At 41.5% G+C, this 19,211-nt stretch overlaps 4 protein-coding genes across 4 annotated transcripts; 1 reads left to right on the top strand and 3 right to left on the bottom strand.

Annotated features, from left to right (window-relative positions):
• Window positions 1–179: 179 nt before the first annotated feature.
• Window positions 180–7,880, bottom strand: HO173_010725 (uncharacterized protein; the record flags this gene model as incomplete). The annotated part of the gene is made up of 5 exons (XM_037312610.1): window positions 180–1,646; window positions 1,697–1,766; window positions 1,818–6,410; window positions 6,463–7,414; window positions 7,472–7,880. The coding sequence occupies 5 exons, from the start codon at window positions 7,878–7,880 to the stop codon at window positions 180–182; spliced, it is 7,491 nt and encodes a 2,496-aa protein (XP_037160458.1).
• Window positions 7,881–9,464: 1,584 nt separating this feature from the next.
• On the bottom strand, window positions 9,465–10,600 carry HO173_010724 (uncharacterized protein; the record flags this gene model as incomplete). Its single annotated transcript, XM_037312609.1, has 3 exons — window positions 9,465–10,118; window positions 10,171–10,517; window positions 10,579–10,600. 3 exons carry the CDS (start codon window positions 10,598–10,600, stop codon window positions 9,465–9,467), a joined length of 1,023 nt encoding a protein of 340 aa, XP_037160457.1.
• Window positions 10,601–10,983: 383 nt separating this feature from the next.
• Window positions 10,984–11,397, bottom strand: HO173_010723 (uncharacterized protein; the record flags this gene model as incomplete). The annotated part of the gene is made up of 1 exon (XM_037312608.1): window positions 10,984–11,397. One exon carries the CDS (start codon window positions 11,395–11,397, stop codon window positions 10,984–10,986), a length of 414 nt encoding a protein of 137 aa, XP_037160456.1.
• A 5,854-nt stretch (window positions 11,398–17,251) lies between these two features.
• On the top strand, window positions 17,252–19,113 carry HO173_010722 (uncharacterized protein; the record flags this gene model as incomplete). Its single annotated transcript, XM_037312607.1, has 4 exons — window positions 17,252–17,525; window positions 17,574–17,799; window positions 17,857–18,691; window positions 18,748–19,113. The coding sequence occupies 4 exons, from the start codon at window positions 17,252–17,254 to the stop codon at window positions 19,111–19,113; spliced, it is 1,701 nt and encodes a 566-aa protein (XP_037160455.1).
• Window positions 19,114–19,211: the final 98 nt, after the last annotated feature.

Here is a 19,211-nt window from a genome sequence, read left to right as displayed (position 1 = left end):
AGGTAAATCAGCATTGTCTTAGAATCGAAAAAAAGTTCTCCGCCAAAGAATAGAACAGATGAGTAACACAAGTACGCCTCCGGTAAAGAGGACCGCGTGAGGGGTATCATACCATTATACCATCATGCACCGTTACGCCGTTGAACGTGGACCATGTCGTGACCTCATCTCATCTACCCCTACCAGAAGCTGCACCAACCGATATAATGCTGGCACAGATTCTCCACATTCGTCGCCTGAGCCACCAATTTTGCGACCTGCCTCTCCACATTCAACTCCTCCTCAGGTCTGAAGTCGCGACCCATCAATTTGTCCTTCACGCGTGCTAACACCTGCACTGCTCTTGCATTCTGCACTTCTTTATCTGCATCGTTGAGATTGTTGTCAAGTACACCAGCTTGCACTGTCGACATACGGCGGGCACGGTAGGAGGCGGTGCGTGGACGCTCCAATTGAGCAGTTCCCAGGTCACCGACAATGGATTGGCGGCGCTCGGAAGGGAAGGAGGGTTCGTCGGGGGCTTCGCGGTTGCCCAGGCGCCAATTGAGAAGAGGATCATGGATGAAGGCTTCCAGTACCGCCATCAAGGACTCTTTATTGTCGCGAATAACACGCATGACCGCCTCGCAAGCAATCTTGTAGCTGCCGTCGATGTTGCTGACTTCCATCGCAAAGGTGAGCATACGAGTAAGACGGAACGGAACACGCTCAGGGTATTTCTCGCGGTGCATGGCTACCTCGAAGCAATCACCGAAATCGATGTGGATGACCTTGCCCGTAATGCGGTCGAGCATCAAGTTGGAAGGGTGGCGGTCGCCAAGCCCCAGAATGTAGCCGACCATGGACATTGTTGCGAGGGAGCGTGTGAAGTTGGTTCGACGGTCGAGCCAAGATTCGGAGCTCTTGCTCTTAAGCCAGAGGACACGGTAGAGATCTTTACCAGTGGTGTTGTCCATTGCGTAGCTAAATACTTCGACCTTCTGCATAAGAGTGAGATTATCGTAGTCTGGTGCCATCTGCAGCATAATTCTGTGCTCGATGTTGAGCAAGATACGACGGTGCTCACGGTACTCCTTGATCAGGTTGTGCAAGGTATCGCTATTCTCGACCCAGCCCAAAAGGCCTGATTGCTGTGACAACGGTATTGCCGGGTATCTCTGGATATTCAAATGGCGTTTGAAGCTCTCGGTATCAGCGTTCAACAGTGTGTTGATGAGGCCAAAGAGCTGCATTACACGCTCATCTTGACGGATGTCCTCATGCCCTTTCAAGCAGAACTCGTAGATTGTACCGTCACTGCCATACATCCTCATTCTCCGAGGACGCTGCTTCGATTGGATGACGCTCATATGGCGATCAAAGCCAGTGATACTGACGACGGGTTTCCCGCTCCGGTACGTCCCTGGCACAGCCAGATCCAGGTTCTTTGCGTCCTTGAGCTTTGGTGAAATGTAGGCTAGGTCGAGGCTCATGATGTTCAGCAGTTGTCGCGAGATTCGACGAAATACTGAGTAATATAGATCCCATGCCTGGTTTAAATCACCATCCTCACCGGTCTGGCGATAAATGTTGCACCAATGCTGAGCTTCCTGCAAATCTCGCCCAAATGATTGAGCAAAAGATATCTCTCGGAGTGTTTCGGCTCCCTGTTCATGATGAGCGATGGCTGGCCAAGTGGAATCGAAGAGCAAATTACCTTGGCTAGTAGGTCATGTAAAGGTCCGAGCGTTGCAAACATGCCTTCGATATCTTTATCTCCAAAGTACCTAGAAACTTAGCACGCTTTTCAAGCTTTAAAGAGGTACCTGTAGACGTACAATCGCGATGCTTCCTCCAAGCCTTCGTGCCAAAGCTCGTGCCATAATACGGCAACTCGAATAAGCTCCTGGCTCACGAGGTGCGCTTGCTCTACTAAGCCCGGGCTGTGCTCCCGCATCTTCTCCATGATCTGCGTAGCAGACTGAGAGCGTCGAGCGACGTGAGATTTGATAGTGACAGTCAATGGATACACTAATGCTTGCGGATGAGCTTTGCCAACCTCGGCGAGGAGACGATGAATTGATCCTCGAACACGATTGTTAGGCTGGTTGATTCGTGCAATCAGTTGCGGAATAACCTCGAGCCAGGTATCGATGCTGACATCGTTGAGACCTTCGAGCACAGCCGTGTTCACTTCCACGTCTCCACCATGAGCGAACCATAGCGTCAGCAATCGGAGCGTATCTTGTAACGAGCTGGAAGACGCCAGAGCGATAGATTTGAAGAAGCCTACGATCGCAGGCACCACATGGCCGGTTACCATGGAGAGAGGAAGGGCACTGCTCTCGCGCTTGGCTTGTGCTGTCAAGGCTGTGACGACTTCAAAATTGGCCAGCGCCCACGAGTGCCAGGCTTTGTACCAGTTCTTGTTGTGTGAAGTTGCATGGGAGTAAGCGTCGATGATTTCGCGGACATGGTTGGATTCCCAATTGCCATGTATCAGGGCCGTCATCCAGTCGCCTTGCCTGATGTAGCATTTGGCTAACAGCTTGCTGAGACTGCTTATGTCGCTACGAGGGAGTCTAGGACCTACACCGTTTTGGCTATTTAAATCCAGCATAAGATTTGTTGCACCAAAGTTGCTGTTTCCGCTCGCTGTGTTTGCCGCGTCTGAAGCGTTGAGTACTTCGAGTTGATGAGACAAATCGGCTGTGAAGGCTCGAAGCCTACGGAGAGATTGTTGTTGTTGACCTGTGGACCAGCTGTATTTAAGTTGTGCATACAAAACCTCCGGCACGGCAGTAGGCCCTTGAAGGGTAGCTTGTGCGGACAGGCCGCTCTCAAGCTGGGCTTGGCCGTCGATAGTGTGACCACTAACATCATGCAGCAGGTGAAGGGATTTCTCAGCTAAGCCTTGGCGGCCGTTCTTCCGACAGAGATTGGCAAATTTGATCCACATGTCGATGTTCTCTCTGGGAGTGAGGACAAGTGCTCGCACTTTTAGCATTTTCTGCCAGACGTCAATATTGGGTTGACAGCCTCTGAGACGCTTGGTCCAAGTGTCCCTCATCGTTTGTCGCTTCTCCTCGTTGCCCGCGATCTTTTTATAGACGATGATCTCCTCGAGTTCAGCGAGCATCTGTACACGAACGACGGTACCGTAGGCTCGGTTATAGGACTCTCCAAGCAATGCGCATAACTCTGCATCGAGACCATCACGAGCTTTCTCGATATGTACTGCAGCCTGTTCGAATTGGTTGCGATGGATCGAAAGGATGGCAGTAAACCAGGCCCGATCAATAGAGTGGGGCTTCATGCCCTCGAGATAGGTATCCATGCGTTCCCACTGGCCTTGACCCCAGGCGGCGGCAGATGCCAAAGGGGCAATGACACGCCGCTGGTCACTAGTAGCGAAGTTCCATTTCAGGTCAGCGAGATCGGCTAAGATATCCCATTCACCAAGAGCGTGGAGACATTTCATCTTGCCCATAGAAATCTCAAAAGCAATTGTATCGTCTGTAATGGGCTGCTGCTCGCGTTTCTCGTATGCCGCCAGAGCTTCGTCCCAGCGCTCAAGCTTTACGTACCAACCTTCCTTGAAGTCGAAGTCGCGGTACTTTTGAGCATTGCGCAGGATCCCAACAGCAGCATCCGTTTGTTGCAGCTGGTTGTTGATGGAAATGAGCGCTTCGACAGTACTGGGTGTCTTCTCTTCTTCAAACTCCAACTCCTTGTAATGCAATGCTTTCGCAAAGGCGTGGTTCTTGGCGGCATAGGCGCCTAGATTGCGAATGTCGATAGGAAGCGCTTTGTCGTCGTGCTCCATGAACTCGCAGAGATTCAACAGCACCTGCATAATCTCAGGAGGAATATAAGTTGATGACAAGGCTGTCTCAATAGATCGTAGAAGCTCTTCCTGATATTGTTCGTAGAGCTCAGTCCAGCATGATGCAAACGCAGAATTGAATAACTCTCTCGCAAGGGGCTGGTATAGGCTGGCCAAGCCAGCGCAAGCTCTCAGCGCGTGAGATGGTGACTCTTTGAGCAGTTCGACACTGAAGCGCCGTATCCACTCGTGCCAGTCCTCGACTGTGGATTTCTGTGAAGCTTCCCAAGCATTCTTTAGATGTTCCTGATTAACCGGTAACTTCTTTTGGCCGACCTCTGCAACTCCAGAGTCATCGCCGAGACCTCCGTAGTGCTCATCTGGGCTGAGATCTTGGGGAAGAGGCTCTCCCTTCCGTAGCTTCGTGATAAGGATGTCATAGTTGTGGTGAGGGACATGATTCGCAACTAAGACTTTGTTGACAGTCCAGACATAGAGTAGGTACTCCTGTCCAAGCTGGAAGACGTAAGCGCAGATGCAGTCGAGCGCTGCTTGTCTCAGGAGCTGCTCCTTCCCAGCAAATAACGCCGTCAAACTGTGTATGATCAATGATGCATAATCTGATATATTGACCAGCCTCGATATCTTTCCAATGGTGTCGATAGCTGCCTTTCGTATAGCGACGGGGTTTGACTGATTCTCGAACATACGGACGAGAGATGGAATGATCATATGCATATGTTCTTCGGCGCTCTGACCAAATACCAAAATGGTATGTAATACCCTCTCGGATGCGGTCCTACGGACTGACACATCGTTGTCAAGCACGCCGAGCATAAGTGGGAGAATCCTTGTAATGCGACCCTTGAACTCACCCTCCAAGGCTCTTGACAATGATTCAACTAGCGAGAGAATCGTTGCTTGCACGGAGCTACTCACAGACCAAAAGTGCTCGACAAGCTCGATGAGGGGATTCGCGAAGTTTCGTATATGGACGCGGACTATAGATACTAGAATTGCTAGCTGATTGAAATAAATCTCGAGCCGCGTGTTTGGTGCGGCGCGTATAATTGTTAAGAAGCTCGGGATGATTTCGGGCAAGAATGGTATACACCGTATTCCAAGGGTTTTGAAGATGGTCACAATGGCCTCAATGACCGCAGTGTGGTATTGGGATAAAGAAGAATCAGCTAGAATAGTCTGCGTTAGTATGTTGAAGACGACCTTGGGATAATAATCCTCATTGGAGGGCGTCATCCCCTCTATCACAAGCCCAACGTCCGAGACTAAATCGGCGGCATTCCTCAGACGAGCTTCAGAAGATACTTCGAGGATCTCTTCATGCTTGTAAGGATCCTGAGCGCCCAGGGTTCCTAGGAGCTTGATAGTCTCTTTTCGCGACCCTCCTGGCTGTTCTGTCTTAATGATGTTTATCAAGATGTCAAGCAGTTGGGGAAAATCTTTGTATGGTTCGATAACATATCCTGCATGTCTCCCAAATTGGCCAAGAGTGTGTAGTGCGGCATCTCTCTTACGCTGAGAGCTCAGATCTTGAAGGGCCTCCACAATCGTAGGCATGATAGTTGGAAGGTATGGCACTAAGACGGTCCCACCGGTAGTGGCAAGCTGTCCAATCGCTGTGATAGTCGTTGCTGCAATTGTGGCATTTGAATCTTCAGCGTTTGGAAGAAGGGTCTTGACCAGGACGTCACAGTACGGCTTGGCAAGCCGAGATGCATTTGCGATTACCAGTCCAACAAGCTTAGCTCCGTCCTCTTTACTCTTGGGGCTTTGAGAATTCTTGATGCTCATGATGAGATTCACAAGGACCTTTCGTAATGATGGAAAGACGTGTGCTGGGTTGATAGCAGTGAGACGACCCACGATGACAATGGCGGCTTGTCGAACTTCGAAATCGGAGTCGTTAACTGCAAGGAAGACATGACGAATATTCTCTGGCTTGGCAAGGTGCTTGTCAAATTGGTCGTTGAGAGCTTGGAGAACGGTTCGTCGGATGTCAGGATCCATGTCTGCCACTCCTAATGCCAACAGTCTCTCAATGACGTCTCCGACGACTCGGATGGCATGGAAACTGGTCTGGTAGATGATAGGATCATGTACAAAAAGCTGGCAGCAGGTCAGTGCCGCTGCTTTTCGAACCTTTGGATTGTTGCTTTCGGTATATCGCATGGCGACATCTCGCACAAATTCATTAAGCCCATGACCAGTGAAGTCGAAACCGCCCAAAGTGACCAAAGCCAGTACTATCTCGGAATCTTTGTGTTCTGCCACTGATAGGTTGAAGTCCTTGGCAAAGGCAGGTAAAGGCGGAATCTTATTCTCGGGGCATCCTAAGGGTCTGAAAGGACGGCCTGACAGTACAAGACTGAGTAGGTCGAGAAGCTTTTCTTGGATCTGATGCTTGACTGGATGAATGTAGTGCGCCATATCGACCAGAGCTTGCGTAAGGGCTTCACTGAGCCCACAAGCAAACACTGGATCGAGCAAAGCTTCCATATATTTGGTAAGAGCCATGCCAACTGCGATCGAGAGCATGCTGATACACTGGAAGACCGGTCCTTCATCAGTACCAATGCGGTTTCGTCTGTTACGTGGTCAGTATAGGGGAAAAGCCGGAGAGGCTGAAAGGACCTTACGCTTTGAGACTGAGACCCTCCCTTATGTAGAGGACAATGCCATCGAGGTATGGTGCAATAGCGCTTGAGACCGCATGTGCGACTTTTCCGATTGCCACGAAAGCTGCATTTCGCTCTTTATCCTTCTTGAGCTGACCTTGTAAGAAGATCATGAATTTGTGTAGGTACTGCGAGGAAAACGTCTCTGGTGCGTATCCGGCAAGTATTGGAATCATTATCACAACCTGAGTGCGTATTCGAGGCTCGCGATGGTCTTTGAGACGAAGAGTGATATCTGCCACATCTCGATAGTGTTCGCGCATAAACATGTTACCTTTGAGGAGGAGTTCCTTCATGATGAGCAGTGATCCATGGATAGTGTCTTGACTGGGTGACTTGAAGCCTTGAAAAGCATCATCGTAGACTCTTTGAAACCATTGTTGACGGAGGTGGGCGTCTCTAGCAGCAATTATTTCGAAGCAGGCACCTACAGCTTCGGCAGCTGTTTCACGGATGAGCACTTTCGGATCTCGGAGGGCGACTAGAATGCAGTCGAAGATTTGTGGTACAAATGCGTAGAGCAGGGTAGGGGAATTCTTAGCGAGCTGTAGTATGATCAGCACAGCTGCAAACCGTCGCGACTCTTGTCTATCGGACTGTAGCCACTCAAGGGCTGAGGAGATTTCGGCCTCGACAAGTTCAGCTGTGAGTGCCCCGCCAGGCACTGCAAGGCGACCCAAAGCTCGAGCTGCGTATACGAGGACGGTATTATCATTGCTTCTTAGAGCTGCCTTGAGGAAGTTGGAGAAGCGTGTCGTCTTCTGAGCAGCATCGTCACCATCGAAGCTGATGAGCTGCTCGATTGCCAGAATCCCGCTTATTTTTTCGGAGGTGTCGTTGCTTTGTACAACGAGTGCAGATATCTTGCTGTTGACAGTATTGTAGTACTCTTGGAACTTGTCCGAAGGTAGTGCTGTGATTATGAACAATCAGCCCGCGCAAAATGAGCAGGGTGAGCAGAAGGACTTACCTCTGGCGGCCGAAACAACTAGGTCTCGCAAATCGTAGGAAGCTCGTAGCCGGGATTCCTCGTTCTTTGATTTGAGCTCGATAAAGGCCCGGTTGAGAGCCTCCATAGCCTGCGCAGCCATGACCTTGGGATTGGATTGTATTTTGTCGAAGTGGTCCCAGACGAAATGTAGTGAGTCGGGGCTGCAAGGCTTACATTCATGAGAGCTGCCTGGGGGCTCGCCTAGTGCATGGCCTTCTGCAGGCCGCGATGACTCAAGGTCGTTATGTGTGTTTGATGTATATGTATCGGAGGTAATGACAGTTGAAGCTGGAGTAGAGGGGCGACTTTCACCGAGCTCGAGATGGAACTGGAGCGCATCCTCTTCACCGTCTGCATCATACGCGTGGGGCTCTTGAATCCCTGTCATCTTAGCCTGACGGGTAGGGCGTAGTGTCTTTTCGCTTGAACTTCGGTAGAACTTGTGATGGTGTGGGTTGCAGGAAGGTTAGCGAGATCACTAGGATCTATCCAACTTTACGGCAATGGATGGATTTCTATGGCGATTCATATGGTCTTAGCACCGAATATTGTGTGGCAGCAATAATGCTTTTGAGAATGTGACATAGCCTATTTCAAGCACAACGACAGACAGAGCAGATTATCCGGCAAGACTGCCGCCGGCTCCCCTGATACTTGAAAATCAAGTAAGATCATATGTATCTTCCTTGAATGCATCTCCTCAAAATCAACTCGGGTTACGTTTTGTCTGGCTCTTTTTCTTTGTGGTATCTTAGTTGGCATTTTATAGGCTTCGTTCCCGGTGCCCATATTCAATACCTCTTGGACTTCGCTACCAGAGGCTGCCTATTGTCGGTTTCTACGTTGAATCCGGTCTATAAACAATTCGAGTTAACCCTTGATGCGCCACAATATATCCTCAAAATCTACCGATCAGCGAGCGAACAGCGACTTCTGAGCATGTTTAGCTATCGGTTTGTTGCAATGAGAGCGACGGACATATTGCTGCATTGGGAGGGGAGCATGCCACGACTTCGTGGTCAAACATGGAGTGAACGATTTTGAAACTGCCTGTAATGTGGAATGAGGGGCTCGGTTGGTTACGAAACCATAATCTCACAATGACCGTCAATTTCAAACGCTTCAATCCAGGCAGTGTGTGTGGGCCTGTATTCTTACACTCTCTGCTTGGGTTAGGTACTCAGTGCCTCACGTCAGAGTTTCTGTTCCGGTGACCCATCATCGTGTGCAATTTTCATGGACTCCAAATCCTTGCGAATCGACCTTGCATATGTCGAGAGTCTACGGACTAGTCTCTTTTGTGGCTCAGGTCCCCTAAGATTGGTAGAAAGAAAGGTTCATGCTGATTTCAAAGCATGGCTACGGAATGGTAGATTTCCATTGTGCTTGAAGCTGCTGCTGGATGGTCTAAGTACCAAGCCGAACTGATGCCGGTCCATTCCCTGTTGATCGGGTCTTTTTGTTTATGTAAGAGTCATGCGCTTCTGTCTTTGTAAACTTAATACTAAGCGTCATCTTTGCGGTAAGTGCTCTTGGATCTATAATGTGAAATGTTCTGATCGCTTACGTCGTCCTACTGTCATAATCACATATTCTCGTCCTCAACATGCCTCTTCGTTTTTGAAAAGAGATCAGAGGAGGAAAGCACAGTTCAAGCTAAAGGGTATCATCTCGACGAGGTAAGGCCGGAGCACTTTTGCTGTCTAGATTTGTTTCCCGGTCATGAAGCAAGAATCGAATGCCGCTCGCCTCCTAGTGAAGATATATCAAGCGAGAGTGAAGATCACGGACAGTGCAGGTACAGTTCGATTTCCCATGTAGTCCATTCTACTAATCCCGCATTCTTGCAGTCCGTAGAAGTGTTTCTTGTATCTAGCGTTTGCGGTCTCCTAAGTTAACTAATATTTTGAGATCCCATGATGTAAATTTCGAATATCATCTTCATTGCTATCCAAAAACCGGTCTGTCCAGCCTAAGCGCCGACTGCCTGCAGACTCTTCACCGCATCAACAATACTCTCCTTAAGGCTTATGAATTTAATGCCTAGAACTTCTTTGACCCTCGAGTTATCATACTGGTACAGACCACCCTCTGGGTATCCTCCACCTTTGGTGCCTTTTGCGGGCAATTCGTTCTTGAGCTCTGGGAAATTGTCCCTCATGATATCCGCAATCTCTTCATTGCTGAAATAACCTGTTGTGACGAAGAATCTCTTGTTCGCCGCTTCAGGCAACTCGGCAGCTTTGACGTGCGCAAGCGCCAAGTCACGGACATCGGTCCAAACAAATGTGCCTGTAGGCGGCAACTCCTCCTTGGCCTTTCCGGTCATCAGCGCAGCAATCCTTTGATTCGACGTGTTCAGGTTGTCCAAGCTTTGCAGATAGTGTACAATTGGTCCCAAGACTAGTGGAGGGCACATCGTCGAGATTGTGAAGTTTGGCTTCTCCTTTTCCAAAAATTCCCATGACGCTCTTTCGGCAAAAGTCTTGGAGGCGCGGTAGCCATTCGATGGATTTTGGACGGCTTCTTCTTCGGTGATCGGGTTCCAGTCTTTCTCGGAGTATGTGTAGCCGGGCCGGGTGCCCTTTGATGGGTCGATGATTGAGGCGAAAGAGGAGGTGATAATCTGGGACTGTGTTAGCTCTGGTTCATTACGGGGAGAGATGGTGAAGGCGTACCACGCGTTTGACAGTTGGAGCGTGGTTCTTTGTTGACTCCAGAATACCTGTCGTTCCGATGACTGCAGGATCCAGCAGCTCTTTCTTAGTATCCGTGGCGTTGAAATGGAACGGAGATGCTGTATGAATTATGACTTCGAAAGGAGGGTTTGACTGGACTGCCTTGTCGAATGCTCCTGGTTTGGCAATGTCCTCCACGATAACGAAATCGAGTTTGTCTTTGGAGACTTTAGGGTGATTGTCGAGGATCTTTTGTCCTTTCTCTGTAGATCGGACGGTTGTAACCACTGAGTGGCCGCGCTCGAGGAGGATGTCTAGGACATGGGCAGCTATGAAGCCTGAGCCACCTAGTTGTCTACTGTCAGTGACGGGATCTTGATATTTAAGGAGCGGTCGTGGGCCTTGTACCTGTGAGAAGGACGCGAGACATGTTCTTGTGCTGTCGGGTGGTTCAACTGATCTTTTAACTGAATTGCTGTAGTTTTATGGTCTAGAGGTATTTTCAGGGGGTGTGTATGAGTGCATGGAATCAGAGAAGGAAACTCGAGTGTATATAAAGACTTGACTTCAAGGGTACGTCATAGTGTCGTTTACCGGGATTTTGCCCGACCCCACAAGCCCTAACATTAAGCCCTAAGTCCCCAATGTCCGCTTCTAAATTCAATGTTTCTGAAGACCATGCTAAAATTGGCACCTGCAGATACAGTTGAGCTAGTCGGAGTTTTGGGAGAGTCTATGCGTGAGCGGAGTCCAGAGATGATGGAGCTGAGCATGGAATAAGGCCCCAACCGGGGCCGAAGCAGCTGCGGTTAATCATCGAACGTCGCGCAATTGGATACCGTGACTGCCCTTGTATGAGGATGCGGCAGGGGGTTCCCACCCTTTCAGGACCACTGGATCAGTGATTCTGTAAACTTCAACTCCAAGTGGACGACAGCATTCTAGCATAGGGTCCTCTCCGTCGTTCTTTGCCCAGCCCCATTTGGAGAGGTCCCCTCCTGGACAGGTCGACAAAGCACACAAAACATCGATCTCTGCAAAGAATTCGAAGAAGTCTCCTGATTTTGCTGGGCATGGTTGCATGAAGTATTCACCATTTCTGTTCAAGCCAGTCACCTGAAAGACATTTAACACATCGTGAACATCAAATTCTGTTAAGCCATATGGCAGTATGGCACGAGTCAGATTGGAATGACAGTGGTAGTCAAAACCCTGTCCGGAAAGCATCTGGTTGACATATGGATCGCACCGTGTACCAAGTAGATCATGGACCCTACCGCCTGCCTCGTCAACTCCAAAGTGTTCCAAAGAATCGCCAGTGATAGTCACTAGTGGTCGGAGGTATGGGAGGCAGGACCATAAGCGATTGTATTTGGTAACGTGAGACGCGTGCAGCTGTCTCGTCCGAGAAGCCCAGAACCTTTCTCTGGGGTTGTGAAGGTTCCAGATGTTGAGGTCCAAAACCACAATTAAAAAAGTTTTAGGACCTTCAGGTTTCGCGATTCCTACTAAGCATATTTCTTAACTTTTATACGAAGTATATATATTATTCCTTTAACTATTATAGAATTATTATAGAGAGTTATTATTAAGACTTTAGAAATATATTACGTAGTCTCTAAGCTTAATTAAGCTAGTTTAGATATTAGTCTATAAAAATTATATAAAGTTCTTCTCTAAATAAATTCTTCTTCTTTAATAATAATATTAATATTATATACGTATACTACTATAATATCTTCTTTCTATACTACTTTATAAAGTAGCTTCTAGCTAACTTCTACGTTAATATTATTATACTATTATTACTATATTATTATTACTATTAATAATATAAATATAATATTATAATCTCTCTTAATATCTTAATATCTTTACTTTCTATAGCCTTTTCTAATCTCTCTATTTTATATAAAGTTACTTATATATAATAGCTAGCTAACTTTATACGTTAAGGCTTTTATCTTATAAAACGCCGTCGCTATCGCTATTATTCTTACCGCCGTCTCGACTAACTAGTATTCTTATCTTCTTATAGAATAATAATAGCTTATATTCTTCGTTTATAGCTCGATTAATTATATTATTCTAGTCTTATTAGAATAGAATATTAATTTCATTTAAAAGGCGATTTAGCCTTATTAAATTAAATAGTATCGATTAAGATATATTAATACTATTCTAATTTAGTCGCGCGAACTTACTATCTCTATAGCTTATTCGTAATACTTATAAACTCCGCGTTCTAATCTTCGCCTCTTTTTTATATATTATCGCTTAGCGAGATATTTTAAGAGAGCGTATATTAATTATAAATAGCGGGATTACGAAGCTTAATACTTCTTTATATTAAGAAGATAATTTAGAGATAATAAAGATAAAGACGAAGGGAAGTATAAGCGTTATTCTTATTTACTTAAAAGAGATAATAGCCCTTCGAATTAGAAGTAGATTATCGATTCTTAACTAAGAAAGAGAAGATTATTAAGAGAAGTTAATAACTCTATTACTATTTAAATATATATTAAGTTTCTTTTATATAATATTTACGAGTCTTTTTTTTATATAGTCTATTTTAAAGTATAGTTATATACTTAAATAATTAGTCTATACCTCTACGTAATATTTAAGATTAATATCTTATTAAAGAAAAGCTAAAATAGACTATTCTTCTATATTATATAAAGTATCTCTCTTTATATAATATAAATAGAATAAAATTTAAATATATTATCTTTAAAAGAATATTTATATAAAGTTATTTAGACTCTTATAGTTATTAGTTATTAAGTTTAATATAATTACTAAGATTACTATAGTTACTTAGTTATTATTATTATAATTATCTATAATTACTTTATATAAAGAAAGTTATTATAATTTTTTAGCTATAATAATAATTAGCTATTTTAAATAAACTATTTATAAAAGATATTAAGATCTAAATATACTAAAGTCTCTTATTAAAAGATACTCTAAATTAATCTATCTCTTTTATATAAAGATTTATTTATTAATAATTAATATCGTATAAGATATAAATAAATCGTATTTAACTTACTTCTATTATCGCCGCTACTACTTCTACTTTTCTTCTATCTTCTTTATTTCTTTATTCTTATTATCTAGAAGTCTCTCTAGCTCTTTAATCTAATTTCTTATATAATTAGATAGAGATTCTTTATTAAAATAATTTAATAAGTTATAAGTTATAAATATAAGCGTAGTTAATATTATTACTACTATTAAAGCTATTATAGTAATAAAAAAAGCCAACTTTATATAAGCTACTATATCTACTATAGTAATAAAAAAAGCCGACTTTATATAAATCGCTAAGAATATTATAGTAGTAAAAGAAAGTAACTTTATATAAGCTACTATAAATACTATAATAGCGAAAGATTTAGACTTTATATGAATATAATTAATTAAAAATCGATTAAAAGTTATTATTATATTCTTTCTTTAGTAATTAATTATATTCTCTAATAATTCGTTAAATAATATACTTATAGAAAAATTCTAATAAGATCTTTTATAAGTCGATATTTAAGATTCTAATTTAATCGTATAAGACTCTTATATAAATTTAAAGATAAAAAAATCTTCTTACTTATATCGATTTCGAGAGAAGAGAGATTATAAGATACTTTAAAATCGTATAAATTATTTCTTCTTCTTAATCTAAGGCTCTTATTTAATCTAAGACTCTTATTTAATAAGAGAGTTTTCTTCAAATAACTCCTCTTCTTTAATAAGAGATTTATATAATTTCATATAAGCTTATCGCTCTTAAGCGACTATAAAGATAATTTATTTCTTTTCTTTATAGTACTTAATAAAGAAATCTCTTTTTAGAAGCTCTTTTATAGTTCGTATAAGCGATACGCTTTTAGAGAGCTTTATAAGACTATTAGCCTTAGATTACGATTATATTAAATATTATTTAAAATCTAAATAACTTTTATATAATTATAAAAGATTAGCACGCTCTTAAATAATATCGTTATAGATAAAATTCTAATAACTCTAAATTAAATAATAAGAAATTTAAATTATAATAGAGTCTACTTAGTAGTTAGTAAATCGTATAATATTAATTAAGAGTAAATACTTATTTTCTTACTATTAATAACTTTTATAAGATTTAAAATCTTTATATCCTCGATAATTATAGATTATATAGTATATAGAATAGTTATAATATTTATATAAGAGCGGTTATTTATTAGCGAGACTATTAGTTTTTTATTAATCGAAGAATATCGCGTAATATTACTCTATTATATACTCTTAACTACTATATTCTAATTATATAAAGTAAATTAAGACTCTAATATCGAAGATCTTTTATATAATTATTAAATTAATAGAGATAATTTATTATATACTAATTAAGCTAGTTAAATAAATTTATTATATACTAATTAAACTAGCTAAGTAGATTTAATATTTTATTAAATAATCTACTATTACGGAGATTATTTTATTAACTACGTATAAATAGATCTAGCGAGATAATTTAAAGAGTTATTAAGTTCGATTAGCTAAGAGAGATTAGCTAAATAATATTTAAATATATTAGAAATAGATTATATAAAGTAAGAGTTTATAGCCTTATAGTCTCTATACTATAAGTATTTACTTAAATATTATATATTAATAAATCTATATCTCGATATCTAGATATATATAATCTCTTTTAAATTAGAGAATATCGTATATAGAAGTTAAAAAGAAGAGAAATAAGATTATATAATAAGTAATTAATAGATTATAAGAATATTTATAGAATATTATCGACTTCTTATAGTTAGTTTCTAAAACCTTTATCTATATTATCTTCTTAGAAGTTTAATTCTTATATATTTTTTAATAATCGTAAATCTAATCTAATCTACTATAATATACTCTTTAATCTTAAAACTAATTTAAATCGAGATTTATATTCTTTAATCTTATAATTATTTACTATTATATAAAGAGCTAGATAATAATCTAATTATGGCGATTAACGCTTATATAAGAGAATAGCGAGCGGTAAATACGAATTAAATTCTCGATAATAAAGAAAAGTATTATATTATTCGAGTATAAAGAGTAAAAGATATTTATCTAAATCTAATAGGCTTAATTAGTATTAAACTAATATATAGCGTTCTTTATATAAAGAATAAATTTAAATTAGAGTTATATATAGCGTTCTTAATATAATAAATCTCATTTTTATATAAAATAAAGATTCGTTATATTAAGAACGCTATATTCGTAGAAAGAAAAGATACGCTAACTTATCTTAGTCTTCTACGTTATAACGTAATTATATAAGAGTTAATTTATATAAATTAAGTTTATAATTTTTAATATTATCTTTAGAATACTAGAAGAGAGTATATAACTTTCTCTATATAGACTTCGAACGATAAGACTACTTACGTATTAAATATATATTTTAATTATCTATAAAGTATATAACTTTTATATAAATTTTAGAAAAGTAGATTATAAGAATTATAACTCGATCGACTAGAACGTCTTTAAAATACTTTTTAATTTCTTAAAGCGTATTAAAGAACTTTATTTACTTTCTAAGAAGAGATTTAATTAATTAAGCTTATTAAGACTTAATTTGTTAATTAAAAATACTTATCTCATATATATAATACTCTTTAAAAGCTATTTTCGAATTATATATCTATTATAGAGTAAGATACGCTTATACTATTAGAATAGTCTCGCTCTTATAATCGAATTATATAAATCGAGGCTATTATCTAAATATAGAAATATAATCTAGAAATTCTTATAGAATATTAATAGTCGTACGATTAATAATATCTATAATAAGCTATAGAATATACTAGATATAGTCGTCTATTCCGCTATAGATCTCGATATTATAATCTAAAAGCTTATTATAATTATTTATAAATTATATTAGATTTAAATTAAAAACGACGTATTTACCTCGCTTTCGCTATATATCTCGAAATTATCGATTAATAGTATTAAGAAGAATCGTACGATACTAGATAAAGAGATAATCTCTAAGATACTTTAATATATATAGAGATAATTAAATTTATATAAAGAATATCTTATAACTAAATATTCTAGTTTTCGAAAATACTTTATTAATTACCCTCGTTTATAACTCTAAATTATATTCTTATTAAGCTTCTACTTAATTAACCCTTATAAGACTTTATTTATATACTCTCTCTTTTCTTAACTCAATTCTAATCGCTTAAAGTCGAGCTCTTTTCTAATTTATATAAGATCTCGAGATATAATTTAAAAGCCTTTAGACTTTAGCTATATAAGTATTTCTTTATTTAAAACTCTAATTTTATAGAATAAATATTAAATTCGACTTCGTAATTACTCGAAGTCTTTTATACAATCTTACTAATAAGAGTTCTATTCTTTTAATCAATATTAGAGCGTATAAGTATTAATCTTTAGATCTTTATTATCTACTAGCTAGATAATAATCTTCTACTATTTTTATTACTTTATATAAATTTAATTAAGAATCTTATCTTTATACTCTTCTAATTCTTTAAATAAACGATTATTAATACTATAAAGAGGTATTATATATAAGATCCTCTTAGTAGAAAGTAGAATATCATATAAAAGAGATAGATAGATAAGGTTATCGTAAAAAGAAAAATGAAAAGAGGAAAAAAAAAATTAAAGATTTTTTTTTTTTTTTTTCTAGTGAGCCTGCGCCGTCTAAAGTATATATTGTATAAGATCCCGCTTGGCGCACGATCCGAGGATCCGACCCCGGAGGCGCCCCCCAAAAGCTTGGCTTGCTCTCCAAAGTGACATAAAGTAGGTACTACTTGTACCTTACGTAGAAACCTTCTCAACTAATCCCATCTTGGACTTGTTCCAAGATTCAGTTACTCCCTTATCATAGGCTAACAAGAAGCCAAGATGTCAATACATATCATTTATCATGGCCAGGCTGTCTCCAGTTCGCCCAGCTCCCCTTCATTATACTCACCTGATTCCCGCACGTCGGGCTTAAAATTCAGTATCTTGTTGACACCCACCGTCTATCGACAAGATGTTTTGGTCCAAGAACAGCGATGCCGTCGAAGAGATGGAGCTAGACGCGGAGCTCCAGGATACCCACCACGACGGCAATATTGGAACTCAGGTGCCTGTTGAAGGCAGTGGAGTCAGGCCTAGGGGTCGCATTCTGTACACATTTCAGACGCACAGAGGCCTAAAGAGTAGGCATATCCAGCTGATTGCTCTGGGAGGAAGCATCGGTACCGGACTCTTTGTCGGAACAGGCACAACGCTTTCCTTGGCTGGACCAGCACCCCTGTTCATGTGTACGTATCACTAATCTGGCTTGAAGTTCTGGTCACTAATGAGTATAGCTTTCATTGTCATATCAGTTATCGTTTGGATTGTGGTTCAAAGCCTGGCAGAGATGACAACTTATCTTCCGGTCGAAGGAGCTTCAGTGCCATTTTATGTCCACCGCTTCTTCGAACCTTCCTTGGCGTTTGCAGCAGGTTGGAATTACTTCTATTCGTATGCTATGCTGGTGGCTGCTGAGATATCCGCTGCAAGTGTTGTTATAGACTATTGGGACAATCCCGTGTACGTATTCGAGGCAACTGAGACAAAGATACTATACTGACAAGAGCATTCTTACAGACCGGTTGCAGCATGGATCACCATTATACTCATCACTGTTGTTCTTCTCAACGTCTTTGCAGTCCGCATCTACGGCGAGTCTGAGTTCTGGTTTGCCTCGATCAAGATCATCGCTATTTTAGGCCTCATCATCCTCGGCATCGTGCTCTTCTTCGGTGGTGGACCCAATCACGATCGACTCGGCTTTCGCTACTGGAATGATCCTGGAGCATTCAATAGCTACCCAAAGCCCGGACTCGGGAATACGGGCAAGTTCCTCGCATTCTGGACTTCACTCATCCGCTCAGGCTTCGCGTTCATACTTTCGCCAGAAACCATCACCATTGCTGCCGGTGAGAGTGAGGCTCCAAGACGCAACATCCCCAAGGCGAGCAAGCGCTTCATTTACCGCTTGATAGTCTTCTACATCTTGGGCACACTAGTTGTATCTGTCATCATTGCCTCGAACGATGCGGATCTCCTGCAAGCAGTGAGCAGTGGCACAACGAATGCAGGTGCTAGCCCATTCGTCATTGGTATCAAAAGAGCCGGGATTCAGGGTTTGGATCATGTCGTCAACGCAGTGATCATAACCTCAGCCTGGAGTGCCGCAAACAGCTTCCTCTACGCAGGTAGCCGCTCGCTTTTTAGCCTTGCGATGACTGGTCAAGCCCCAAAGATATTCACCAAGTGCTGTAATGGTGTCCCATACGTTGCTGTTTTTGCCACAGCCGCGCTGGGGAGTCTTGCGTACTTGAGTGTTTCAAGCGGATCGGCGACTGTGTTTGCTTGGTTTCTGAACCTGACGACCATTGGCGGCTACGTCGCATGGGTTGTGATGTTCATGACATACTTGGTACTCTCTTCTTTACCCCCCCACTCTCTCAGGCTGAGCTGACAGAGACTTTTCAGCGCTTCCGGAAAGCCCTCGCCTACAACGGCATTCTCTCCTCAATTCCGTTCAAAAGTCCCTGGCAACCATACACAAGCTATTTTGCCATGATCATGCTCATTCTGCTGTGCCTAACCAACGGCTTCCAAGTTTTCTTCCCCAGCAACTTCTCAGCAGCATCTTTCCTAGCAGCGTATATCACTCTGCCTCTGTTTTTTACTTTATATTTGGGACATAAACTGTGGGCTCGAACCCCTTGGATACGGTCAATCGAGACGGTGGATGTTTGGAGTGGTAAAGAAGAAGCGGATCGACAGGAAGAGGAGGACATGGGACCCTCCATACCTAGGAATCTGTTAGAGAGGATATGGTTTTGGATTGTTTGACATTGTCTCTTCACGCTTCGTCTCGATATATGCGTACACTGCTAAGTAGTGTAACATTTGGCACATTATTCCTTCCACCGTTTCATTGGCACCATCAG

This window comes from Letharia columbiana (assembly GCF_014066305.1).
Source record: "Letharia columbiana isolate WasteWater2 chromosome Unknown Sc0000052_s0, whole genome shotgun sequence".
In the NCBI taxonomy this organism is placed as follows: domain Eukaryota; kingdom Fungi; phylum Ascomycota; class Lecanoromycetes; order Lecanorales; family Parmeliaceae; genus Letharia; species Letharia columbiana.
Note: the sequence above shows the minus strand (reverse complement) of the source record. Positions and strands in the feature narration are given on the sequence as shown.